The following is a 27,837-nucleotide window of genomic DNA, read 5'->3' as shown; positions in this document are numbered from 1 at the left end:
TCGGGAGGCTGAGGCAGGAGAATCGCTTGAACGCAGGAGGTGGAGGTTGTAGTAAGTTGAGATTGTGCCATTGTACTCCAGCCTGGGCAACAAGAGCAAAACTCTGTCTCAAAAAAAAAAAAAAAAAAGAATTTCAGGGAGGACCTACTTCAGGTAAGGCAATTAGGGAAGTTGAAACTGGGCAGGGCCCCTAGGTGGAGGGAACAGGATATGTGAAGAGGCTGAGGCAGGAAGGCAGGTGGTCCCTGTGGCGGGGAGAGAGGTTAGGGGATGAGGATGCAGGTACAGTTGGCAGGTGACCCATGCTGGGGCTCATGGGCGGGGCTGCACAGTCTGGGTGTTATTTTAAGAGCTATTGGGTGCCGTTGGTGCATTGGTGGTTTGAGTGAGTGGGGATAGGAAGTGACTCCTCTGACTGTGGGAACCCCAGCTCGGGCGGGCAGGGGGTGCCAGTAACGCTGCAGCTCAGAGTCCAGGTAGGAGGCTCCCTCTCAGTCCCGGGAGAGGAAGGGGCCTGGCCTGGGGCAGGGGGTGCAGGTGGGAGGATGGTGGCATGGGCTGGAGTATGGAGGCTGGGCTGACAGGGTGCTGCTGCTGGTGGTGGGTTGTGGGGATCAACCCCAGCCTCTGGCCGAAGCAGCTGCCATCGTGGAGGTGAAAAGCCTGCGTGGAAACTAGTGTGGTTGGGGAAGACCAGGAGAGGGAGAGATGTGGAAGCATTGAACTGAAGTGGCCTGTGGGACCGGGGCCGGGCAGGAGGCGGGCGTTGGAGCTCTGGGCAGAGCTGTCTGTCCGGCTGGGGCAGCTTCGCGTTCACATCATCCTCCACCTCCGGACCTGCCACAGAGAGGAAGCTCCTGCCGGCTGATCGGGCCCTGGAGGAAGTGCGCGGCCGAGCTCCTACCTCTGGCCTGGCCCCCGAAGCCCCCGGAAGAACCCGGAACCTGCTTTCATTCGGAACCCAGGGACCACCCCTTGTGCCCAGTAGGCCTTGGTTTTCCAGTGTGGAGAAAGCAGCCGGGTGAGTTCTGGCATCGGGGCCACCTTCCTTAAGTGCTGGGGGGAACGGAGGGAGGGGCCCAGACACCCCCTGGGAAGGATCCCAGAGGGCAGGCCCAGCAGAGGCCGCCTGGGGAAGGGTGTCGCAAAGTGAGACCTTGAGTCCCCACAGCACCTCTGCTGCCCCTACTCAGAGGTTGGTCAGCTTCCTCCCTTCCTGTTCTACGGAGGAGCTGTCGCTCCTGAACTTCAGCCCCTCTGTCTCCAGCTGAAGAAACTGAGGCCCCAGGGTCAGGAAGGGGCTTGCCCAGGCTGCTGATGCCTTTGGGCAGCATCAAGTCCAGGCCCTCCTTCTAAGCACGCATCAGGACCAGAGAGGGCAGGGGGTTTGCCCAAGGTCACACAGCCTGAGTGAGGAGGAGCTGGCCTGTGACCCGGGCTTCCTGATGCCTAGGCCAGGTGCTTTCATCTTCTCTGGCCCTGGACCTCAGCTTGGGGATTAAGGGACTGGGAGTCAGTTCTACCGTCTGTGTTCCCCGTCACCTCCTTGCTGCAGGCCAGGATGGAGTCTGGCATCCCCTGCCCCAGGCTGGCTGCCGGTCTGACACAGGTGGCTGGGCAGAGCAAATGCCTCCATCTCCCACAGCTCTGGGGGCTCCCTGCTCTGGCCACCAACATCTGTTATGTGACCCGCCCCCCATGTCTGATTGAGTTTGAAAACACCGAGGAGACCGGGGGCTGAAGAGAGAGGAAGAAGGAGGCCAAAAGCCGCCAGCAGAGCCGGCGAAGCCTCCGTGGGAGAGGAAGTGGGCTAGGGGAACAGGAAGGAGTCTGGGGTGGCCTCTGGATCTGCCCCTGTCTCGGCACGTGGTGAGCCCAGCCTTCTGCATGTAATGAGGATGAGGAAGATGAACAGGGCCTCTGTCAACCCTGAGCCTTCCGGTTTATGGGATGGGAGATGTCACCTTCCACGTGTTCACTGCAGCCAGCACCACACAGGCCGGCCGGGAAGGTTCCCCTTGAGCTCATCCGGACAAGCTCTGAGGAGTGAGCTGTACCCACTTTGTCCTGATGTCAGGGTAGGGTGGGGATGCATGGATAGGAGGGTGGGGACTGCAGGACAGCAATGGGTGGCTGCTCTGCACCTGCCTGAGGAAGGACCACGTCCCCACCAAGCATTTGCTCAGCTGTGTCCTCAGCCTCTGTGCCTTTTTCTAGCCTGTCACCCAGTGAGGGTTGGCTCAAGGCCTCTTTCTCATGGGGCCTGTACCCCTGCCTAGGCTGGTGCAGTGACATGTCCCCGGAGCCAGGCTTCCACCCTCCTTCTGTGCCTCTAGGTTTAGAGGACATGAGTTTGGGGCTTCTCGGACCATGACGCCCTCTCCCACATCCTCCGTACAGGCTTGGAGGCAGGCGATGGAGCTGGAGTCCTTGTATGACCTGCTGCAGCTTCCCAAGGGGGTGGAGCCCCCAGCAGAGAAGCTCCCACAAGGTGTGTGCCAGCAAGGGTCTGAGGGCAGAGGGTGAGGGTCTGCATGGCAAAAGAGTGAGCCTGGCCATGCCTGGGATGTACAGTGCCTTTCCAGCTGTCAGCTGAGCGCCTAATTCTGCCCATCCCTGCCTCTGCCTTCCACCTTATGCTCAACCCAACTCCTCCTCCTGGAACCTTCTGAGGAACTAGAAACTCCTCTCTCCAGGTGGGAGATGGTGCAGATTACAATGGTGAATACCGATTGCTCCTGTCCTGTGAGCCTTCTTTATGCCCCTACCCACCAACACCTCTTACCTATAGCAACTCATTTATTCCCAAGTGTGGGCATCAGTGCCTGCTTTATACAGATGAGGAAACTGAAATATAAGGGGTGACATGCCACAGTAGCAGGAAACTCTTAGCAAGTGGTGGAGTGGGGTTCTGAGCCCAAGGAGGTTCCCAGAACTGAAGTTCCATGACCACCTTGCAGTGATGCCCACCACGCAGCGATGCCCACCACGCAGCAATGCCCACCACGCAGCGATGCCTACCATGTAGTGATGCTTTGCAGGGTGTGGGGCTCCTGATGTGCTTCCCTCACACATGTGGGTCTCTTTCAAAAGTGGGGTGAGCATAGGATGGAGCAATTCAATGAGTGTGGGTAACCCTTTCAACAAAGCTCTCTGTTGTGAGCCCTTTCAGGAGCTGGCAACCATAGTCCCTGAAACCTCCTTCCTAGGAGATGGCTCAAAAGAAGGGCAGGGGCAGGTCCCAGAGCTGTCACAGTCCCTGTGTTCTTTGAAAGAAACAGACCAACAGCAGCATGCCAGGAAACAGCCAGATGTCCCGGTGGGGAAGGCTTTAGGTGAACTCATTGGAATTTATGTAACCAGGAAAACATAAGCAGACAGGTGTGGTGGCTCACCCCTGTAATCCCAGCACTTTGGGAGGCCAAGGCAGGCAGATCACCTGAGGTCAGGAGTTCAAGATCAGCCTGGCCAACATGGTGAAACTCCTGTCTCTACTAAAAATACAAAAAATTAGCTGGTCATTGTGGTGCATGCCTGTGATCTCAGCTACTCGGGAGGTTGAGGCAGGAGAATCGCTTGAACCCGGGAGGCCGAGGTTGTGGTGAGCTGAGATCACGCCGCTGTACACCAGCCTGGCAACAAGAGCAAAACTCCATCTCAGAAAAAAAAAAAAAAAAAAAAGAAAGAAAACTTAAGCATGCTGACAAAGAGAACGTGAATAATTTAAGGGAAAGGAGCGGAATGGGGCTTTCTCCAGCTCCTGTGAATACCACCTTTTTATTTTTATTTATTTATTTTTCTTGAGATAGGAATCTCACTGTGTTGCATAGGCTGGAGTGCAGTGCTGTGATCTGGGCTCACTGCAGCCTCCACCTCCCAGGTTCAAGCCATTCTCCTGCCTCAGCCTCCCGAGTAGCTGGTAGTACAGGCATGCGCCACCACACCCAGCTAATTTTTGTATTTTTACTAGAGACAGGGTTTCATCATGTTGGCCAGGCTGGTCTCAAACTCCTGATCTCAAGGGATCCACCCGCCTCGGTCTCCCAAAAGGGCTGGGATTCCAGGCGTGAGCCACCGCACCCAGCCCTGAATGCCGCCTTTTAAGTAGGTGTTATGGCATGAGAACTCCAGCGCTAACGGAGCTGGGGTCCGCGGAGTGGCAGGTCAGACCCCAGAGGGGACAGGCTTGGTCCAGAGTTGCCTGGCTGACTTCTTCACCGTCTGGTATTGTGTGTTTAAAACACTGAAGATTGAAAGTGTCCTGAGGAAAGCAGCTGAGTTAGGATGGTAGAACTTAGTTACTACAATAATAATTATTATTATTACAATTGATAACTAATAATAGTTACAATTGATTTAAGATACTTAAAGTTCTGGCAAGCAGAGCTGGGACATTGGATGACTCAAGTCACAAGAAGTCTGCTCCAGGAAGGAGCAGTACCATGTTCATTCATTCATTCATTCGCCCGCTCACTTGCCCAAGCACTTGCTGAGAGCCTGCCCTTTGCTGGGCACCTCAGCCCATGATGCTGTTGCCTTCTCTTTCATCAGAAGACACGGGGCTGGGTAGCACTCTAAGGTTTTCAGCATGTCCAGGAAAAGCCTTTATTGGGGTCACATAAGAGACAACGCGTTTTGTGAATTTCGGCAACACAGTCCCCACTGCTGACTGTTTCCCCCCATGTACATTGGGACTCGCTGATCTCAGAGGTCCTTCTCAGCCCTGACATTTTGTGGGTTCTGTGAGTCTAAAATGTGGGCAGCTGCTGGCATCAGCCTTGGAGAAGGGGAGCTGCTGGGCCTCTGAGGGCCGCCCCGGGAAGTCCGACTACAAGGGGTGCCATGGAGGGGCCTGGGAGACCTGAGCTAAGCCCCACCTTAGCCCGTTAGAGCCTGGTGAGCCTGGGCACCACCTCCCCTCTCTGGCTAGGGTTTCACTTTATGTAAATACGGAGGGTTGCCAGATAAAACACAGGATGCCCAGTTAACTTTGAATTTCCAACAATCAAGAAATCCTTTCCGAGTTTATGTCTCAAAATATAAATGCTGCAGTGTCTGTGGATGAGCTGGTGCTGGTGAGGGAGGTGAGGGAAGTGAGGGAAGGCACGCCGGGGTGGAAGTGGCAGGACCAGTGCCCCGGGGCTGAGGTGCTGCGCTCTGTGGGTGACCTGCAGGGGAGTGTGGCCAAGCGCCCCACAGGGTCCCCACGTGCTCGTCATACCCACTCTGCTTCTAGGAGGAAAGAAGAAATACCTGCCGCCCACTTCCCGGAAGGACCCCAGATTTGAAGCACTGCAAAAGGTACAGCAGCCTCCACAGCCCTGACGGCCCTGGTCACACTCTGGGCAGAGCAGGCAGCAGCCTCCACAGGGCAGGGACAGCGGGATATCCCTATTCTGGCTGAGGGGTGGTGACCCCCGAAGGCCCCAAGGAGCAAGTTACCCACAGAACCTGCATGTAAAAACATGTATTGAGCACCAACTGTGTGCCTGCATATATACCATCCCAGCAACCTCATGGGATTTGAGGCCAATCTATTATTCCCAACATCCCAGGGAGGGGACAGATAGTGAGGCTTAGAGAGGTGACCTGATCTGTCAGGGGCACGTAGGTGCCTGTAACGGAGTTGGGGTTTGACATGAGCTGCTGGCCCCTAAGCCTGCGCTCCTTCCCAGCTTGGCTGCCCAAGGTGAAGGAGAACTGGTGGGGCAGTGGCAGTGAGACAGTGGCGGTGGGACAGTGGCGGTGGGCCTGCAGCACCTATGCTCAGTTCTCTCCTTGGTCGTGGATCTGCTGCTATGGCCACTGGACCAGCTAGGCACAGGTGGGCTCCAGGCCTCTGTTTCCCTCAGCCTCTGTCTCCAGTCTTCACATGGCCTCTCTGTTGCCTCCTCCAAGGAGGCCTCCTGGGCTATCCATCTTCCATATCCAGAGGCTTTGTGGACCATTTTCCATCCTCCTTCCTATTCCCTCACTCCCTCCATTGCCTTTCCCACCTTTGGCCAGCACACCTGGCGTAGCCCTGTACCTGGCACTAGGGACACAGAGAAGAGCCATCCGTGGTCCTGCTTGGAAGACCTGGGGGGATGCTGACACATCATCCCAGCTCGGCTTCTCTAGAGGCTGATCCTGAGACAAGGATTTGGGTGCCAGTAGTTGAGTTGGGAGGTTGTCCCAGGGGTCATGGGAGGAAAGGGGCCAACACATGGTTAGCAATGGAGCTGGTTATGGTTCTGGGGGCTCAAGCCTGCTGGGTACCCTGGAGCCAGCATAGAGCAGGCTCAGAGCATTCCTGCCCGAGGGGTGACGGAGCTGGAGTATTTATAAGCCACCTTCTGACAACCTTTAGTGAACAGCTGCTCCCTGAGAAAGGGCTGGGCCTTGACATTGATTCACTGGCACTGTGACCTTTTGAGCACAAGGAGATGGGGACAGCTTCCAGCAGAGCTACAGGTGGGAGCTGGGCCAGTGGGCTCCAGTCAAGGCATGGGCCGGGCACCAGCACCCCCGCATTAGCTTCCTAGGGCTACTGTAACTTGTGGCCGCAGACTGCATGGCTTAAAGCACAGAAATGTGTTGTGTTACAGTGCTGGAGGTCAGAGATCCTCAGCCAAGGTGTTGTCAGGATTGGCTCCTGCTGGAGGCTCTCAGGGGGCCTGTGTCCCCTCCTCTCCCCCAGCTCTGATGGCTGCAGCCTCCTGGGCTCCCAGACCCAAGGCTGCGTCGCTCCAATCTCCACCTCCATCTTCACGCCCAATGTCGTGTCCCTCGTTTCCTCCTGGGACCTCACCAGGAGCACCTTTAACGGCCATATGTCTACTGACCACCTCTCAGGGCAATCTAGGCTTTTTCTATCAAGTGTTCATTGTCTAATTCTTTTCCTTCTTTAAGCTATCTCCCCATTTTAGGTATTTGCTATGGTAGTGCCCCACTTCCTGGTACTAAAACCTCACGCATGGTAATGACAGCCCCACACTGCTCAGGTTTGTGACGGAGAGGAGCAGGGAGTCAGTAGGAGCCCAGAGCAGGCTCCCAACTCATCCTGGGAGATCAAGGAGGGCTTCCGAGTGGAGGTGACATTTGAGCAGGCCTTGAAGGATGGGTAGGAGTTGGCAGGTGAGAGACAGGCATTCTGAGCCAGGTAGGGGGCCAGGTGAGGAGTTCCCACCTCTGCCAAAAGTCGTCCCTTTGGGGTCTGCAGGTGCTGATAGAGTGGATCAATGCCACTCTTCTCCCAGAACACATCGTGGTCCGCAGCCTGGAGGAGGACATGTTCGACGGGCTCATCCTGCACCACTTGTTCCGTAAGTGGCTGTTTCTGGGGTTGCCTGGGCCTCGGCCCCACAGGCGGGCTCCCTCCCTCAGTCCCCACAATAGTCCGGGGTTTAGGGACACCTGTCTCACTTTCTAGATGGGCCTGGGCTGGGGAGATGGGGCGCTATGTGTGGCCCATGAGTGAGGGGGCCGAGCTGGGGCTCAGGCTGGGGCTCTGATACCTGGGCTCCTTCCACCACACCACACTGCCTCTCCAACACTTACTGAGTACCTGCTGTTTTCAGGTGCTGGGAGGTAACAAAAGAACCCATGCTCCCTGCCCTCTAGCTGCCCCAGGCTGCTGGAGAGAAAACGGGCGGTCTTGGGGGGCTGGGGGCAGGGCTAGGCTCCTGCTGCCATGTTCCTCCTCAGTCTGGAAAGTTCCAAGGGGTTTTGCAGTGGGTGTTCATGCTCAGGGCCCCCTCCTGGCACCAGGCGAGTGTCCCCCACAAGCCCCAGAGTCACCCTGTCCCTTTCCTCTTGTGTGGCCATGTTGGTCTACACATGTCTTTTGCACAAAACTGTGGTCTTGGAGGCCATGGATAGGCCTGATGCCGTGTCCTGGGCACTTAGCCTGGGGGCAGCCTCCGAAGTGTTTGCTGAGCTCTTTGCAGATGGGCTATACCATCCCATGCCTGTGGCTCGCACTTCCGGGCACGGCCCATGTAGCAGGTGCAGCTCATCCTGAGAACAGCCGGTGCTGTTACTATCCCATTTCACCGATAAGGAGATAAGCCTCTGAAAGTCCTCATAATTTGTTCAAGTTCTCACAGTTAGGGAAGCAGAGGAGTCAGGATAGAAAACCAGGAGTGTGGACTGTAGCCACTAGCCCGCACTGCCCTGCGGAGACGCAGTGAAACAGCTGTGCAGGAGTCCAGGGGCTGCAGGCACAGGGTGATCAAGGTGAGGTGGGCTCTCTCAGTCAGCTCAGGGGGCTGAGACTTGCTCACATCACGTGGCCTGCGTGCCCCACCAATCCTGTTCTGTGTGGATGAGGGTCTCCTGGGAGCTGGGCAGCACAGCGGGTTGAGGCTGTGGGTGTGGCCCAGGCCTCAACACTGTGTTCCTCCTCAGTCTGGAAAGCTCCAAGGGGCTTTGCAGGGGGTGTTCATGCTCAGAGCCTCCTCCCGGCCTCTCCAGACCCATGTTCTCTGAAGCACCAGGCAGGTTCAGCCTCCTGGAGGGGCCCCAAGGTGCTCTCTGGGTTGCCCCCGGCCAAGGGCCCTCACCACCCTCTCCTGCCTCCAGAGAAGCTGGCAGCGCTCAAGCTGGAAGCAGAGGACATCGCCCTGACAGCCGCGAGCCAGAGGCACAAGCTCACAGTGGTGCTGGAGGCCGTGAACCGGAGTCTGCAGCTGGAGGAGCGGCAGGCCAAGTGGAGTGTGGAGAGTATGTGGGCTGCAGCCAGCCACCCCCGGGGAAGCATGGGGCTGCTGGGGTCCTTCTGCTCCAGGCGTCTCATCCACCAGGAAGGTGCGCTCATCTTCCTCCCAGCAGGGGCACAACCTGTGAGTTAGGAAGGAGGTGGAAGCCTCAGGCAGCCACAGGCAGGCATCTGGCTGAGCAGCCAACGGCCCAGGACGTGTCTGTGCCCCAGAGGTTGTCACTGCAGCAAAGAGCAGCCCAGGATAGCGAAAGGTCTCGTGGAGGATGACAGCCGCTGTTGAGCTCCAAGTACCACGGTCCACCCATCCACACTCCCATTTCCTTCAAGTGCTGGAATATCTGCAGGGCCAGTTTGTACAAAAAGTGAGTGTGCCTGGCCGGGCACGGTGGCTCACGCCTGTAATCCCAGCATTTTGGGAGGCCAAGGTGGGTAGATCCCCTGAGGTCTGGAGTTCGAGACCAGCCTGGTCACCATGGTGAAACCCCATCTCTATTGAAAATACGAAAATTAGCCAAGTGTGGTGGCGGGCACAGGTGCTCAGGAGGCTGAGGCAGCAGAATCACTTGAACCCAGGAGGCGGAGGTTGCAGTGAGCCGAGATCTCACCATTGTACTCCAGCCTGGGCGATAAGAATAAGACTTTCTATTAAAGAAACAAAAGAGTGTGCCAAACACCAAGATTTCCGCGCCCCACCTGGTTCACAGTTTGGCACAGATTTCCTTCCCTTCCACTCTCTGTATCGACCCCCTATCCCAGATGAGAACAGCGAGGCTGAAAGAAGTTAAGCAGCTTCTCCAAGGCTGGGCGGTGAGGGCTGAACAGAGTCACTCTCCGAACCCAGGTTTTGTTGGGTCACAGGCTCTGGCATCCGCTGATTTTAAGGTCTCACATTCAGTGATTGATGTTGATGAAATCAGCCCTGAATTAAGTCCCATTGAGCTGAAACCTAATGATGGTTCAGCCAGGGCCTTACCGTAGGTTGCTCGGGGCTTCCAGGTGTGAACAGTCTACAGTGACACTCTTTGTTTCTAGAGTTCCTTGCACAAGGTACACTGAATCCTTGGGCTATGTTCTAAGAAGTAGGATGACAGAGGCAAAGTGGGATGATTTTTTTTTTGAGATTTGTTCTGTCACACAGGCTGGCATGCAGTGGCACAATCTCTGCTCACTGCAACCTCTGCCTCCCAGTTTCAAGCAATTCTCCTGCCTCAATCTCCGGAGTAGCTGACACTACAGGCACATGTCACCACCCCAGCTAATTTTTGTGTTTTTAGTAGAGATGGGGTTTCATAATATTAGCCAGGATGGTCTCGATCTCGTGACCTCGTGATCCACCCGCCTCAGCCTCCCAAAGTGCTGGGATTAAGGCATGAGCCACCGGGCCCCGCTGACGTGTGAAGCTTTTTAGGTTCTGAACATGTATCTCTAGATCTCTGCTCTCCAGAAGGCTGGACAAAGACCTCCTTGGTCTGCAGGTGGTGGTTGTGACGACGAAGAAGGCTCCATTCAGCTGAACGTTTTGGCGGCCCCCTGGGCCCTGACCGGTCTCTTCTCTCCTTCCAGCCATCTTCAACAAGGACCTGCTGTCCACCCTGCACCTCCTTGTGGCCCTGGCCAAGCGCTTCCAGCCCGACCTGTCCCTCCCAACCAACGTCCAGGTGGAGGTCATCACCATTGAGGTAGCAGCCTGGGCACCCAGGGATTTGTAAGCAGAAGCTGAGCGTCTTGGGTCCACATTGCTGTGCCCTGAATGGATGGTGCTGGCTGGGGTGGGCTGACCCAGGGTGAGTTTCAGGGAACCCTGAGAAATAGAATCCTGCCAGCACAGCCAAGGGTGCTGTGTGGAGCTGGGGATGGGCTGGTAAGAGTCTACTGGGGCTGGCAGAGATATGGGGGCATGAGGAGGTCCATGGCTGGCCAGCTTCTCTTGACCTCAGCAGAGGGCATCTAGCTGGCAGAGGTTAGGGCCAGCGGCTGTCAGGCCATATCCCTTAGCCATATGTGGCCGTCTGTTCATGGCCACCACGAGGGAGCCATCACACCCCTGAGGCAAAACCACTGCTCTCACCACAGGGTACTATCTCTTGTTAGAGAACTGGCAGCTGTGACAGTGCCGGTTCTCCTCTTTCAGGAAGCCTTTCCAGATTTCCCTGCCCCAGATACTCTGTCTAGCATGTGGCCTGCCTGAGCTGCAGTTAATACCCGGGAATCCACGGCTTCTCTCTCCAGACAGACTCTGAGCATCACAGTAGGGGGTCACACCGGCTCTTTCCTTCCTCTGACCCTCTGTCTCACCCCAGCCTCGGGTTCCTCGTGCATAGGGGCTTCCTGTCTGAGGGTGTATCTCTGACTGTCCCCAAGAGAATAAGCCAAGTTTGGCCAAACCCAGTCAAAGTCATTTCTACTTTTTTTTTGTTGTTTTTTTCCAGATGGGGTCTTGCTGTATTGCCTAGGCTGGAGTACAGTGGCACAATCTCAGCTCGCTGCAACCTCCGCCTCCCTGGCTCAAGTGATCCTCCCACTTCAACCTCCCAAATAGCTGGGACTACATGTGTGAGCCACTGCACCTGGTTAATTTTTTGCATTTTTTGTAGAGATGGGGTTTCACCATGTTGCCCAGGCTGGTCTCAAACTCCTGAGCTCAAGTGATCCACCTGCCTAGTCTCCCAAAGTGCTGGGATTACAGGCATGAGCCACTGCACCCAGCCTTCTACTGGTTTTAAAACTATTGATTATAATTCCCCACCAAGCAGTTGTGTGGCTTTGTGAGGCAGACACAGCCCCAACCTCAGGACTCCTGGGGAGGAAAAGCAATTAAGTCAGGAGACCATCCTGAGGAGGGGATGAGGCAGAGCAAATGGGTCCCTGGGACTGCTCTGGGCCCGAGTTTTCTGGATTATTTAATTTCTTCCCTCCTTATGTTTCCTAGAGCACCAAGAGTGGTCTGAAGTCAGAGAAGTCGATGGAGCAGCTCACTGAATGCAGGTGAGGGAAGGACAAGGGCGCATGGCTGGGGTTGGGGCTCAGCAGTGGATGGGGCAGGGTGGGGGCTGGGGCAGATCTCCCTGACCTTTGTGGGAAGGGCCCTCACACTCTGGCTCTCTCAGACCAGAGAAGCCTGCGCTGACCCCTCCATCCCACGGTAGCACTCAGGACCCCTTTTGTTCCGGCCTCCACCCTGGTCCCTGCCTGGGCCCTCCCAGCCACCCTGCTTTGTTCTCTGGGGTGGGGGCCCCTGCGTTTGGGGCCCAGGGCCCAGTGAATCTTAGTCTCTCTAGTGTGAGCAGGATGTGCCTCTGTCTTTGCAAAGCTGTAAGAGTCTTAGAGGCCCCTGCATGGCCAGGGACTGGCTGTCTTGCTCCTCACCTACTGGGGTGTGCGGGCATCCTGTTTTGGGATGTGGCCATCCTTTTCCCCACCCAGTGGGGGGGGCATGGCCATCCTGCTTCCCACTGGGGCTGGCAGTCCTACTCCCTGCCCACTGGGGGTGTGATCATCCTGCTCTCTGCCTACTGTGGGTGTGGTCATCCTGCTCCCCACCCACTGTGGGCATGGCCACCTGCTGCTGCCTGGCTTGTTCACTCTGCAGCCGGCTCTGTCTTGTCCAGACAGCTTTCCCCTTTAGTTGGGAGAAGGCTAACAGCAGGAAGTTAGATTCCCCTCCCTTACCTAACTTTTACCAAAGGCCTATTATGCACAGGCATTGGGCTGAATGCTTTAGCTCTCACAAAGCCCAGTGAGGTGTGGTCAGTTTTCTTTAGCTCGGAGAGGGCAAGGGAGTGTCCAGGGCCTCACAGCTGGGGCAGAACTGGGATGCAAACCCAGGACTGGGTTATGCTTGGATGGAGCTGTGGCTGGAGGAGGAAGCTGGGCAGAGGGAGCCTAAGAGGAATCAAGTCCTTCTAGAAAAACGCATTAAATAGCCTCCCCGTTCTCAGCTGCCATCTTCCCCCTCCATCCTGGGGACCTACTGTCCCCTCAGGTCCTGTGACTGGGCCTGCTTAGGCCTGCCTGAGCCTTTGCCCTGGCTCCCTACCCGATATGCCCTCCATGCTCTCTCCCTCCTCCTGTCAAAGTCAGGGCATGCTTCCTGTTCTTGGTCCAGGCTCTGTCCTGCTGGACCATCAGGTGCTCTGAGCCAGGCCCAGCACCGCAGGTTCTCAATGCCCGTGTGGCCCTGGGTTCCAGTTTGTCTCCATTAATTGAGGGAGTCAGGCCAAATGCCATCCAGTTTTACAGGTTCTGAATTCTGTGCAGGAGTCTAAGGTTGGCACGTAAGAGCTGCCCAAAGCACTCAGTCCACGTGCTGCAGAGAACAGGTGGGGCCTGGAGAGGGATGGGCCCTGGAGGGGACACAGGCTGCTGGCAGGTCCACCTTTGCTGGCTTCCATGTGGCGCTGGCTCTGGCTCAGGCTCAGGGCACAGCTGGTGCACAGCTGCTGGGTGCCTCGCTGGTGACATGGCAGCTGTGGGTGGTGCTCAGGATTTCTGACTTCCTGTATTAGTTACTGATTGCTGAGTAACAAGTTCCCCCAAAACTTTGAAGCTGAAAATGACAGTGAACGTGGATTCTCCTCACAGTTTCTGTGGGCCCGGAGCTCAGGAGCAGCTCAGCTGGGTGCTTGGGCTCAGGATTTCTCACAGGGATACAGCCAAGATGCTGGCCGGGGGGGCTGCCATCCACTTAAGGCTTGGCTGGGGCTGGAGTGGTGTGGATGGAACATGGCATCTGCCCTCCTGGCAGCCTTGGCCCTGTGTGCTTAGCCTGGGTCCCTGTCATAGGCTGCTGGGCTCTGTCCTGTGGGGCCAAGCTCTCCTCTGGAGGGCTCTAGTTGGAGGGATTTGGGCTGCCCTGGACCTACAGAACTTCTTTTCTATGGGGTGAAGTGGAGCTAAAAACTTGACCAAAAAAGTCAAAGAAAAATTTTTCAAAAACAGTAAAAATGGAGTGAAAGAGGCCAGACCCAAAAGAGGACATGCGACATGGTTACAGTTACATGATCTTCTAGGACAGGCAAAACCAATAGACGGCAAGAGCAGTCACAGCTGTGATCAGTGCAGGGTGGGAGGGATGGAAGGGGGGACATGCAGGAGTGCTGGGAGGTTCTGCACCATGTAAGTGGTGGTGATTACACACGTATGTATGTGTGAAAGCACACGCTGGAAACTTACAACTTTTTTACATATGTGATGGATCTCCCTTAGAACAAAACAGGAACCACAAAACCAGCAAAATTCAAATGTTTCTAGGTGTGGAAGCCTCAGAGAAGGGCATGAACCTATGTCTGCTGTTTGCCTCCCACAAAGACCCTCTCTGCTACCTGCCCTACCTACAAAGCTGCCAGGATAACCACAAACATGCCAATTTCTTTGCAATCTTGCCAGCACTGATATTTGTCATGTTGAGAAACTGCAGGTTTGCAGGGTTTTTCTTAACCATTTGTTTGCTTTTTCCACCCCCTTCAACTTCTCCTGTAGCACAGACAAGGACCAGCCTCCGAGTGAGTACTCTCATAATTTCTGGAAATCTTTTCCTATCTGATGTGTGTTAATACAGATGAGTCCTGATGCCGGGTTGGTTAATTGCTGAGCATTCTCTCATTTCCTTGCCACCTGCTTTTGTATCTCAACCCTCATTCTTATTCATTTGTCCCTCTTTCTGTCTGTCCATCCACAGAGCTGGCTGCTCCTTCTCATGATACTGTCTCTGGAGGGAGAGAGATTTATAATTCACATGTGCAGTGAAGGTGGAGTCCATTGAGTGTGTGGGTTCTGGAGTCAGTGGCCTGGGTTCAAACACCAGTTTTCCCACTCATGAGCCACTTAAACTTGGGCAAGTATCTTAACCTGTCCATGCCTCAGTGTCCTCACCTATAAAATGACCCTGACCCTGACCTCTTAAACTGGCAGTGAGGGTTAAAGGAGATCATCTGTGAGTGCGTTCAGCATGTGGGTAGTGCTCAATAGTGAGTGGGCAGTAATGAGGCTTCTGCTCTTCAGACAGAGCTGTTCACCAATCAGTTGATTTATCTAGTTGTTACTTCTTTCTTCATCCATTCCTTAATCAGTAGTCTGGCCAGCTCTTCTCCATCCATCCATCCATTTATCCATCTATTGATCCATCCATCCATCCTTTCTTCCATTCATGTATATGCTCACTCACCTATCCACCCACCTATCTATCCATCCGTCAGTTTATCCATCTCTGCATCCATCAACCCATTCTTCCATTCATCTATCCATTTACCTACCCATCCATTTATCCATCTCTCCATCTATCCATTCCTGCCTCCATCCATCCACATACCCATCAATCCACCCATCCATCCATCCATTCATCCATCCATCCATCCATCCATCCATTCATCCATCCAGTCACCCATCTATCCATCCACCCACCCACCCATCCATTTATCCATCTCTCCATCTATCCATTCCTGCCTCTGTTCATCCATCCACCTACCCATCCATCCATCCATCTATCCATCCATCCATCCACCAACCCATCCATCCATTCATCCATCCATCCACCCACGCATCCATCCATCCATCCATCCATCCATCCATCCATCCATCCATCTATCCAGTCACCCACCTATCCACCCACCCACCCACACATTCGTTTATCCATCTCTCCATATATCCAGTCATGCCTCCATTCATCCATCCACCTACCCATCCATCCATTCATCTATCCAGTCACCCACCTATCCATCATTCATTCATCCAGTCACCCACCTATCCATCCATCCACCTATCCATCCACCCACCCATCCATTCCTGCCTCTGTTCATCCATCCACCTACCCATCCATCCATCCATCCATCCACCCACCCACCCATCCATCCATTCATCCATCCATCCACCCACCCACCCACCCATCCATCCATCCATCCATCTATCCAGTCACCCACCTATCCATCCACCCACCCACACATTTGTTTAACCATCTCTCCATCTATCCAGTCATGCCTTCATTCATCCATCCACCTACCCATCCATCCATTCATCTATCCATCCATCCCTCCATTCATCTATCCAGTCACCCACCTATCCATCATTCATTCATCCAGTCACCCACCTATCCATCCATCCACCTATCCATCCACCCACCCATCCATTTTTCCATCCCTCCATCCATTCATTGATGCCTCCATTCATCTATTCACCTGCCCATTCATCATCTATCCATCCATCTATTCCATTTATCTGTCCAGCCACCCATTCATCCATCCACCCACCTATCCATCCATCTATTCATCAATCCACCCACCCACCTATTCATCCATCCATTCATCTATCTACACATCCAGCCACCTATCTATTCACCCATATCCGTCCATCCCAACACTATTTTTTCTCCCTGTACCCTCCCCACTTAGACACATAGCTATGTGGGCAGGGATGCTATGAGGAGCACCTCACCTGCAGAGATAGAGATACCAACCTGCCAGGAAAGTAAGTAGCCTCTGAGAATGGAGGCTGATGAAGACTGAGTTTTGGGAGAAAGGAGAAGTGGGGGGCAAGGAGGGCTGGCTGGGGAATCTGTGTTGGTAGGGGGAGGGGCAGCCTGAGGACATGAAGGGTTGCTCAGGGAGCAGTATTTTCAGCAGGGGGCAGCATGAAGTGGGTGTCACAGGGCGAAGAAAGGACACAGAACAGGGGATCATCTGATGACACATTTGCCTCTCATTTCCTGGCTCCTTCAGTGATGCAATTTCTCTGACCACTGATGTTTCCACCATGTTGATTGTCAATTGGTTTCAGGGGCCTTTTAACATGCATGATGCTATTTGGTGCCACTTTCCCCCCTTCACAAACAAGTGAACTGAAGCACAGAGAGGTGCTGTGATTTACTGAGAGTCACATAGCTCCTGAGTAGCAGAAGAAGCCACAGGCAAATTTCGGCCAGTCTGTGTATTTGGTGCCCGAGGACCAGTGTCCCCATGGGAGGAGTGTTAGCTGCAGATAGCAGGAACCCAGCTTGTGTACAAAGGGCATTAGCCACAGGGCACCCAAGGCTGGATCCCAGGGCCTGAGCCACTGTTCCCGGACTCCAAGGGAGTGACTGAGTTGCTGAGAGAACTGGCCTTTTGCAGGCAGCAGGTTCAGAAACCCTTGGGGGTGGGGTGAGGGGGTGGGCAGTGGGGAAGAGTCCTTACTCAGCCAATTTAAAAGCCAGGGGAGGAGACTGACGGAACTAGCATCAGCCCCAGGCTGGCCCCATCACCCATCTGTAGCAGCTCCCCTGGCCCTGGGAAGGAGAGCAGGGCCCTGGGAGGAGGGAGGGCCAGCTGGCAGAGGAAGGGATGCAGCTGTGCCTACACCGTAACAAGTATCAGCTGCAGGAAGAGCGGCTGTTTACTGAAGTCCTACTGTGTGCTCAGTCATCATGCTGCTGGGCCAGGTGTGTTATCTGCTATCAAACAATTCCATCTCTGCAATGACTCCAGCTAGGGAGGCACAGAGAAAGAAGGCGAATCCCTCCGGGGGCACACGGCCAGGGGAGCTGTGACTCAAATCCCAGTCTGTTTTATGTGAGAACCATGATCTGAAACGGCAGCTCCCTCTGGACTGGTTATTCTAAGAAACTTTTGTGAAAAAAATATTCCCTGTTTGGCACAAAGATAATAGCGTCGTAATGAGGTGTTTATTGGATCTGTGTCTGCAGAGGACATCTTTGATGAATTATTTAAGCTGGCTCCGGAGAAAGTGAATGCAGTGAAAGAGGTAGGAGAGATCAAACCTCTCAGCAGCTCTCAGGCCGCCCACCCCACCCACTGCCCACCTGCGCTGTAGGAGGGAATCACGGGTCCTTGTGCCACACCTGCGGCATGCTAGGCCCTTGTTCTTCCTTGGTTAGGCCATCGTGAACTTTGTCAACCAGAAGCTGGACCGCCTGGGCCTGTCTGTGCAGAATCTGGACACCCAGGTAGGGACTCAGTGGTGGCATCTCCAGGCAGGGCAGGGCCACTGACCCTAGGAAGGAAAGGGTCTGTGCACCCCAGGAACCCGCTGTGTGGTGGTGGGGGTTGCATCGCCTCTTGGAGCCTCAGGTTCCCCCTCCTCAGTGTGACTGCTGCTGGCAGGCAGCACTGGCCACCAGGGACACAGCAGGATCCCGGGGGCGGGGGCGTGGGAACACTTCACCAAGCTGGAGTCACCTCGGCTGTCACTGCTTCTCATTGTTATAATTTTATTTCATAATTAATCTTAGCCTAGCCCATGCCCAGACTTGAAGCACATGAGTCTTCCCTGCGTGGTTGTGTTCGCCCAAACAGAATTTATTAGGTTTGTGCCATGTGCCAGGCGTAGGTGACAACGCAGCCCCACTGTCTGCAGGCTCTGCATCTCTCATGAGCACCCTGAGGAGCCCAGCCCTCCCCTGGCTGCCTTAGGCTGAATCGTCCCAGGAGCAGGAGCAGGAGCAGGAGCAGAATACTGGGGGTCAGCACTGACCGTGGGCTGTGGCTTTCCACAATGGCACTGTGCCTGCAATGCAAGGGATGGGGGCAGACGAGCAGAGTGGCTAACTGCCAGCCTGGCACCTGCAGAGTGGGCATGGAGTCTGCTGGATGCCAGTGGCCTCAATGGGACATGACGTAGGCATCTAGCCACCTGGCTTCTGCTAGGTGCTGGGGCCTGGGGCGGGGAGGGAGTCTGGTCCCAGATGGACCAACTGGCTCATGAAAAAAGTAGCCAGAGCTGCTGACCTTTCAGAGAGGCTCTGGATGGGCATCGGCTGGGGAGGAATGGGGCGATGTACTCCCACTCCCAGTAGCTAAAAGCAATAAAGCCCTTACTAGATGCCAGTCCCCCAGCAAAATGCTTCCTATATTAACTCATTGAATTCTTCCCCAAATCCCCTGAAGTGGGAACTGTATTACCTCACTTACAAAGGAGGATGTTAAGGCACAGAGGGGATAATTAACTTGTCTAAGATCACACAGTGATATGTAGTGGATCTGGGATTTGAACCCAGGCAGCTGGGGCCAGAGTTTGTGCTTATAACCACCTCACATGTGGCCACGTAAGAAGTTTATGTGTTATATGGTATGGCAGCATGGCAGGGTGGAAATACCAGGCTTTGAAGCCAGACAGACACACATTTCCCTCCTGCCTCCACCAGTGATGGTCCCTGGGCTCTGCTGACACCCCTCCACGTTTGCTGTGTGACCTTGGGTGAGTTACTGGTCTTCTCTGAACCTCAGGCTCCTCTTATAAAGTGGGTACAAGATGACAACCTCATAGAATTATAGGTGGTACATGAGCCAGTGAGCCTCATATGTTTGGTCTATTACTTGGCACGCTGCCAGCATGAAATAAATGAGAGATTTGCAGTTTTATATTTTATGTGGGTATAAACAGGATGATTTCTGAGATTTACATATTACCTATTCCATCTTTATCTCTCCCTTGGTAAAATAACGGCTTTGGATACTCATGGCATGTGCCAAGTTGGTATTTAGAGACTGTTCAATAAAGCAGGGGAAGGAAGTCCCTTGCATTCCCGTTGTATTACCGAGGAATAATGGCAGAAAAGATTTCAGGCCCAAACTAATAACATTGAAACAGTAATAGGAGGAAATTCCATTAAGGGCTTTGAATGGCGGTTTCTTCCAATATCCCATCCTGTGTTTTGTATCTTTGAAGAGACTCAATAGGATTATATTAGCATATGATATGCTGGTGGTAGGGACGACAGCTTTATCTCAGAACAGACAGAAATATTAATATGGCAACTGGCAAGATGGGCCCCGTGTGCCGCTCTCTGCCTTTCCCTGATGGAATAATTTTACGCATAACTCTGTTTTCCCATGTTTCTGTAGCTTGTGGAACAGCGTGGTGTTTAAAAACTGGTATGAGGCTATTCTATAGCAAGTTTAGGAAACACTCTTTTTACTGAGCAAACACTATGTACCAGGCAGCCTGAAATCGCATTTTACTTGCAACCCTGTGAGGCCAGGAAAGTCTTCCCCACTTCTCACCAAGGAACCAGAGGCTCAGAGAAGTTGTGTGATTTCCTTAGGACCACACAGCCTGTAAAAGACAGAGTGGACCTCCCCAGGCTTCTTCCATGTGATGGTCTCCCGTTCCTTCCTTTGTAGTTTGCAGATGGGGTCATCTTACTCTTGTTGATTGGACAACTTGAAGGCTTCTTCCTGCACTTAAAGGAATTCTACCTCACACCCAACTCTCCTGCAGAAATGGTAAGTTCTCCAAAGATTCTTGATTGTCTACCTCTGGGTGAACAGATAAACAGAAATGACATGACACGTGTGTTTATTCAGTTCCAGGTGAAGTGAAGGTGTAGGGGAAGCTTGTTTAGCTATGTCTACCTGTCCATCCATCCATCCACCCATTCACCTATGCATCCATCCATCATCTACTATCTATTCATTCCCATCTGCCCATCTACCTATTATCACTTCTGTTCACCTACCAAGCTACACCCGCCATCTATGCACCCATCCATCTACCTGCCCCCCCGTTCATCCACCTACCTGCCTGTCCATGCACCTGTTTTCCTGTGTGTTTATTCATCTACCTAGTCCATCCATCTATCCATCCATCCATCCATCCATCCATCCATCCATCCATCCATCCACCCATTCACCTATCCATCCACCAACATACCTATCCATCCACCCACTCATCCATCCATCCATCCACCTATATACCTATCCATCCATCCACCCACCCATCCATCTACCCATCCACCTATCCATTTATCTATCCATCCAGCCACCCACCCACCCACCTGTCCATCTACCTGCCTGCCTGTCTACCCACACATAGGAAGTTTGTTTATGTATATGTCTTTCTGGCCATCCATCCATTCATCCATCCACTTGCCTACCTGTCCATTCACCTGCTTCCCCATTCATGCATCCATATGGCTGTGCTCCAGTCCATCTTCCCATTCTGTTGATTTATGCACCCAATCCATCCATACACCTGCCTGCCCATCTACCCACCTGCTTATCTACCCATCTCCTACCCACACATCTGTTCCCTCATTCCCTGAAGGCCTGCTTAGTGCCAGCCCCAAGCTGCACGGGACATTAAGATGATTCAACGCAGCTCCTCATTTCAGGGACCTCTTCATCTATGCTCACTGTTCTCCCAGTGACGTGTGCTCTTGCAGGACCACAGTGAAATGTGTTGGTTCAGATGTGTGGGTCAGAGGAGGGGCCTGGAAGAATGAGAGCTTAGTATAATCTCAAGGAGTCTGGAAGGGCATTGGCTCAGAGGTGAGCCGGGAGGTTGATTAGGGATTGGTTTGCAGAGTTATTGAGGAAGGGCTCCCAGAGGGGAGGGAACAGCATCAGCAAAGCCTCAGAGTGGGGCACAAACAGGGTTGGGTCAGCAAAGTGTCGGTGCTTCTCTCTGGCTGCAGGAGCTGGAAGGGTGGGGCCTGAGCTGGGGGGATCAGGAGTTCCCATGTGGACCCTGGAGGCTGGTGGGGTGGCTGGGAGCTAGCTGCCTGCATGCAGGCACTAGGGCTGAGGCCTGACTTGGGGAAGAGGGCTGGAGAGAGTGATGAAGCTGAGGGAGATTGAGGTAAGATGGGAGAGCAGGTGAGCTTGCAAACTCACAGCTCCCACCACCTCTTCCCCAGCTGTGGCCTTCGGTGCCCACTGGCTGGTCCTGCCTCCACCCCCACCACTTCCTTGAGCTCACTGGGCTCTCCCACCTCTGGGTTTTGGCACAGGCTGTTTCCCTGCCAGGAATGCCCTTCCTACTGGTAGACCTGGCCCATGAGAAGGGATTTGCACTATTTTCCAAGTAAGGAAGCAGAGGTCCATGGTGTGGGACCGAGGCTTACCCTGGGCCACTGCCAGGTGAGAGACCTGGGTCTTAGGTTCTCCACCGCCAGCTCCTGCCTGCCTGGGCCTCAGGTTTTCTGTCTCTGAAACAGGCTGACAATCCCTGCCCCCCACCCAGGACACATAGGTAGTAAGAAGGAGTTTGGAGAACCATCAAGGAGGAAGCGTTGAGGGACGTGTGGTCCCTAGTCCCCCCAGCCTTGCCCCCTACAGGAGGAGACATGGGAGGTGTGCAGCCTCCATCCATACTTCCAATGGACAGGCTGGAGTGCTGGTGGCTGGTGGCATGCCCAGGATCCCGGGCGGCCAGCTTATCTCTGTCCATGCCAGGTAGCCCAGGACGGAAGGATCTCTTTATCTCTCTCAGCAGTAGCTTTTTCTAAAGAGGTAAAACATCAGGCAGGGCTGCATGCCCAGGGCCAGCCTTCGGGGCTATTTCTGAGGGAGACAAGGGCTTTTTTTTTTTTGTCCCTATCACATGCCCAGGGCGTCCCTGGCACTGGATCAGGCCTCTTGGCCTATCTGTGGCCCAGTAGCAGGTGAGGTCCCCGCTGGGCCCCTACCAGACTCCCCCTCTACCTGGTCCCTTCTTCCAGGCCCCTCCCCTTGGCCCCTCCTGCACACCTGCCCCTGGGCCTCTTCTCTGCTTCAAGTAGAGCACCCACCTGCCAAGCCCCATCTACCTCCCCAGCCATGTCCCCTCCTCCTGTCCTGCTGACTCCCAGCCACAGCCGTGTGCTACAGCCACGTGAACCCTGGCCCCACTTCCAGCTCTCCAGGGTCTGGTCCTCCCCCACTCCCTCGCATCCACCCAGGCGGTGCTCTCAGCCCAGCCTACCCGGCTTTGCTTCCCACCTTTTTCCCCGGGCGGGCGGCCAGCTCTGCCCACCTTCTCAGCTCCTCTGCAGTCCCCTGGCACTCTGTGGGGCCCTGAACCACGGTCCACACTCCTTTGGGGTTAGCTCCCTGCACACTGCGTCTCCTGGCCCTCTCCCAGGTCACCCTCCCTCCGTGCCCCTGCGAGGGCGGGTCAGGGTTGCATCTCCATTCTACAAAGGGGAGCCCAGGGCGGAGAGGCTTAACTAGGACCACCTTGCTGCTCAGTGGCAGCCTCACACCAGGACGGGCCTGTCGCCCACAGCCTGCCGTGTCCCTCAACCCCACAGGAATGCGTCTCGAGTGGGTGTGGCCTCCACCTTCCCTGGAGGCTGGGGTACTCTGACTTGGTTCCCAAGAGCTGGGATGTTGGGTCAGAGCAATGAGGCCATAGCAGCCAGTGTCTACAGTCCCGGTGGTCGTGGCAGGCACAGTGGCAGCTGCTTCTTAGGTTCTTCCATTTGGAGGTGCCATATCAGGCAGCTGTTGCCACAAACCACCCAAAAACCCAGGGGCTGAAAAGCATGCTCATCTCTTCCCACGGACCAGCAGGTCAGCTGAGTTTAGCTGCTGGAGGCTCAGCTGGGCTTTGTTGCTCCTCCGAGGACTGGATGGGGAGCTGCCATGGCTGGGTGGCTCGGCTCTGTGCCACAGCCTGCCACGCTCCTCCTGGGACCAGCGGCTGACCTGGGCATACTTTCCTCTGGGCAATGGCAGACACACGGGAGACCAGGCAGGAGGCAGGAGGCCCTGGCTTGGAATGGGCAGGCCGCCACTTCGGAGCAGGCCCTGTGGCCTTGGTGGTGACGCGGGTCTGCCCTGCAAAGCTTGTGGATGCAGAATGGGGCTGGTGGGGAGATCACCCGCAGGCAGCGTGGACGAACGTGCTAGCAAATCCTTGCATTGGGTCTTGGAGTTGGGAACTCTTCCCATCCCTATTTCCACAGAGAAAACAGTTCAGAGAGGCACGGACATCTGGCCCAGAGCACATGGCGAGTTAGGTTCCTCCCTGTTTCCCTCCTGTGGAGCCAGCCTGAGCCCCTTGGGAGGTGGAGGGGTGCCAGGGCTCAGGGGGTTGAAGCCAGGGCTAAGAGTGGGGTCAGAGCCTGACTCGGGAAGGCAAGGCACTGAGGTGTGTGCGGTGAGGGAGGGGCAGGCAGGACCACCTGCGGGCTGAGGGACTGGGGCTCAGAACCCAGCTCAGAGCCGCTCCCTGGGCCTGCAAGGCCTCTGCTCAGTTTGCACCGTCCAAGCCCCAGTTACAAGCTGGGAACAAACATGCAGACTTCCATGTCGCTGTGTGCAGCCGCTTTGCTGAATCCACTGATTTTAGAACCTGCTTCTGAATATGAGTCAGATTAGATGTGGGGGAAGAGCAGCAGCCTCTTAGCTCAGACCCCGAGAATGAATTTAACAGCATATTGTGGGCAATCTCTGCCGCAGGAATGTGGAATCAGAATGCTGAAGAGGTCGTTAGCTGAGGAGGGTGGGAGCAGCAGCCCTCGCGGAAGGTGGGCCACCTGCAGGATCGTTACCTTGGCAGAGTGGCCTCTTGAAATTGGATTTCTCATTATCAGACCTTGTTTGCCCTTGGTGTTTACGGGAGATAGTCATTCATTTTGGGCAGAGAAGTTAGGGGTGGAGGGAGAGAGGGGATCCTTTGCTTCCAGAAATCGAACCCCTGGAGCCAGGAATCCTTGGCGTCCTTCCATATTCCGTTATTTTTCCCCAGGAGCACCTGAATTCATCCTCCGGGGTTGCAACCTTCCCTTGGCTCCGGGAAAGAGCCTAGTTTTATCTTCATCATCTCAAATCACACACAGAATAAAAATCTTTGGACAGAGCATGGTGAGATAGCTCTGGAGCCAGGGTCAGCTCTTCTGGGAGAGGATCTTTTGTTCAGAGTGAGTGTCATTGAGGAAGAGTGTGACAAACAGAAGCAGATGTCATAGCTTTCAGTGTTGATGGCAATTCCCAAAGCATAAACTCCATGAGGGCAGAGGATCTGGTCTGTCTTGGGCACTAGCTGCATGGCCAGCACATAGTAGATGACAAATATTTTTTAGATAAGTAAATGAACAGTGTTTCTAAAACACTGGTCCCAGGAGGTGCTCTGTGACACATGGGTCCTATGAATAAATAACATGCCTATTCTTGAAGGTTTGTAAGACCCACTAACATATTCAAGGCTCTGATAAGTCCTACAGCTAAGGAATTCCATATTATTTTATTTAACCCAACAGTTTCCAAAAATGTTTGGCCACAGATACCCCTTTGCTGTCCATCCTAGATCACATGTTGGGAGATGCTGGCTCACTGAGTATATCAAAGGCGGGGCTTTGAGGCGGGAGAGCACAGTGTGGAGTCTGGCACCTCAGGGTCTTCAGGATCTTGTTCTCCAGCACTCGCTCTCCGTGTAACTGCAAATAATATTCATGACGAGATTGTCAACAATAGCAGCAACTGCAACCCTAGTTTTCCAGAATATTCCAGTGTGGGGGAGGAACTGGGGCACAGTGATGGGAACTCTCAGTGGCACTGGCGCCTGCAGCATGCGCACCATGTGACAGACTTTGTTTCTTCAGCTCTTTTTTTTTTTTGAGATGGAGTTTCATTCTTGTTGCCCAGGCTGGAGTGCAGTGGTGCGATCTCTGCTCACCGCAACCTCCGATTCCCAGGTTCCAGCGATTTTCTTGCCTCAGCCTCCCAAGTAGCTGGGATTAGAGACACGTGCCACCATGCCTGGCCAATTTTTGTATTTTTAGTAGAGATGGGGTTTCACCATGTTGGCCAGGCTGGTCTCGAACTCCTGACCTCAGGTGATCCACCCACTTTGGCCTCCCAAAGTGCTGGGATTACAGGTGTGAGCTACAGTACCTGGCCTGTTTCTTTTTGCTGACCAACTGACTATGGAGGAGCAACCCTGCTGCTGCTGGGTGCCCCGCCCATACCCTCCTTTCTATCTGGGACCCACCTTTCATCTTCATATCCCCAGGTGGAGAAGGACTCTGCTCACCCACTTCCAGCTCCTGTGCCTTCATCATCTTCACCTTCAAATCTTGTTTTGTGGGTTCAGTTCAGTGTCTGTCATCACATTGGACACACATGGTAGCCTTGTGTGTCCATGGAGAGGGAGGCTGACAGATGCATCATCCCCATGACACAGATGAGGCAGCTGAGGCCAAGCAAGGATGTGGGACTTGTCCGAGGCCAGACACTTAGTGGCGGGATGGGGGTGGTGGTGGTACACAGACAGCCACGCTAGATCCAAGAGTCCTGTTGCTGCGGCCCTCTAGAAGGTGGCTGGAGGTGACCTGGGCCAGGCTGGCATTTCCCAATGAGTCTTGCCTGGCCTTGATCACCCAACACTCAGCCAACCTGGCCTTTTGGCCCCTGGCTGGGTTGCCATGGGCACTGCTCTGGCCTAGTGAGACTGACATGGCCAGGCAGACATGCAGGGAACGGGACCAGGCATGGCCGACCCCGGGACTGGAATGTCCAGGCCCACTGTGGATCTATGGGTAGCTAAGGCGTTGAAGGGAGGACCTGTTTGAAGTCACACAGTGAGCCAGGAACTAGTCCCTCTTCACCCACACCAGGCTGCGGCTCTCAGGCAAAGGGCTGGGGTCTAGTGTGGCTGGACCTGAGGCCCAAGGGAGAAGCTAGAGTGGACACTGAGGGGACCCACTGCAGGAAGGCCAGCAGGGCTCCTGGACTCTCACTGTGTCCTATAGCAAGGCACATGGGAACTGTGGTAGCCCACTTTGCAGGTGAGCAATGGGAGGCCCTGGGCAGGGACTGTGCTGGCCTCTGAACCCCTGGGGACCTGACAGATGCCCGGAAGTCCTCCACCCTAAAGGGAGTTGTGTCTGAGACTGCAGCCCAGGCAAGGGATGGCTAGAGGGATAGCCACCTGGGTGGGGGCCTCTCCAGTTCCTAGCCTACTTTGCATGGGCATTGGAGTGGACAGACCTGGTTCCAACACTTTGTGTCTCACAAGCTCCAGTGAGCCCCTTCACTCCTCCAAGCCTCAGTTTCCTCACTGTGCTTTGCCCTGGGAAATGGCTGTTCTCAAAGGGGCTTTGCCATGCCTGGGCCCTTGCTCCTTTCCCTGGGTAGTTCTCCTTGCTTGGCAGGATGCCCCACTGGATGTCACCTCCACCAGGAAGCCTTCCTTGATTCCTGCTGGGTATCATCCTTGGTGATTGCCTTTTTCACTGAGGGTGGCCCCTGGACACATGTGTGTACCCAGTGTGGTATAGCGCCTGCTCAGAGTGGGGCCTGTGAGTGGCTGAGGAATGAGGCGTGTGTGTCTTGTGTGACGGAGAGAGCTCCCCATCCGTGGGGGCTGTTGGGAGATGCTGGATGAGCGTGGATTGTGGTTGTAGTCAGGGATACCCACCTTGAATGGGAGTTTGGGCTCATGATGGACATCACAGACAACAGGAAGGGCTTGGCACTTGGGACCCAGGGCCTGGGCTGGGGATGATTCTTGTGCCCACATCTGATGGGGCCTTGTCACCATAGCTGCACAATGTCACCCTGGCGCTGGAGCTGCTGAAGGAGGAGGATCTGCTTAGCTGCCCCGTCAGCCCTGAAGGTGAGTGCATGGCAGATGCCCATGCGGTGGGCAGCCCTGTGTGGCAGCCTCATGCAGGAGACACAGAACAGGGTGAAGGGCATCGAGGGATTAGCATGCATTGGCAGAGCCTTCTTGCTTGACAGGAGTGGAGAATGGGCACTTGCCAAGATTTCCTGGGTGGGGGCACTGCAGCACCAAGGGGGAGGTTCTGGGGAGGGGAGACCAAGGTCTCTGGGGACAGGCTGTCCAGAGAAGCCAGACCTTGAGGAGTTGCTGTGTTGGGGGTACCCCAGGAGGGCTCAGGGGAGGACTGGCCAGGAGGAGGTGGCAGGTCATGCAGCGGGCGCTGGACTCAGGCCTGGAGTGACCAGCTGTTATGGCTTCCAGGGATTCTCCTGGTATTAGCACTGAAATCCTGAATGCCAGGAGACCCCTCAGTATGGGGCACTCTGGGACGGTGGGTCACTGCCACCCAGGCCTGACCGGCTGCCCTGCCCTCCTCTGGCCCACAGACATCGTGAACAAGGACGCCAAGAGCACACTGCGGGTGCTATACGGCCTGTTCTGCAAGCACAGGCAGAAGGCACACAGGGACGCGACGCCCCAGGGAGCCCCGAATTGACCCTCGTCGTCCCCAGAGCCACAGCCTGCCTCCCAGCCCAGCTGGAGGGCCCAAGGCCGCGGGGGTCCTTCCATAGTCCCACTGTTCTCTGTGTGTTCGTGCCCCGCTTCCCTCCCACCCCATCTCCTGTCTCCATCGTCGGATTATCTTTGAACCCCCTTGTGTGGATCATTTTGAGCTGCCTGGCCTTGCTCAGTTTATTTTAATAAAAGTATTGCTGGCCAGA

At 54.8% G+C, this 27,837-nt stretch overlaps 1 protein-coding gene across 1 annotated transcript; it reads left to right on the top strand.

The window, feature by feature from the left end:
* Positions 1-370: 370 nt before the first annotated feature.
* PARVG (parvin gamma) lies at positions 371-27,837 on the top strand. The gene is made up of 14 exons (XM_002743837.7): positions 371-476; positions 847-1,021; positions 2,401-2,491; positions 5,237-5,301; positions 7,202-7,304; positions 8,563-8,703; positions 10,265-10,380; positions 11,631-11,686; positions 14,180-14,202; positions 17,373-17,431; positions 17,565-17,633; positions 19,810-19,911; positions 26,935-27,007; positions 27,502-27,837. The coding sequence occupies exons 3-14, from the start codon at positions 2,416-2,418 to the stop codon at positions 27,609-27,611; spliced, it is 993 nt and encodes a 330-aa protein (XP_002743883.2). The 5' UTR covers positions 371-476; positions 847-1,021; positions 2,401-2,415; the 3' UTR covers positions 27,612-27,837.

The sequence above is a fragment of the Callithrix jacchus genome, chromosome 1 (genome assembly GCF_049354715.1).
Source record: "Callithrix jacchus isolate 240 chromosome 1, calJac240_pri, whole genome shotgun sequence".
Taxonomy (NCBI): Eukaryota; Metazoa; Chordata; class Mammalia; order Primates; family Cebidae; genus Callithrix; species Callithrix jacchus.
This window is presented reverse-complemented; position numbering and strand designations above follow the sequence as displayed.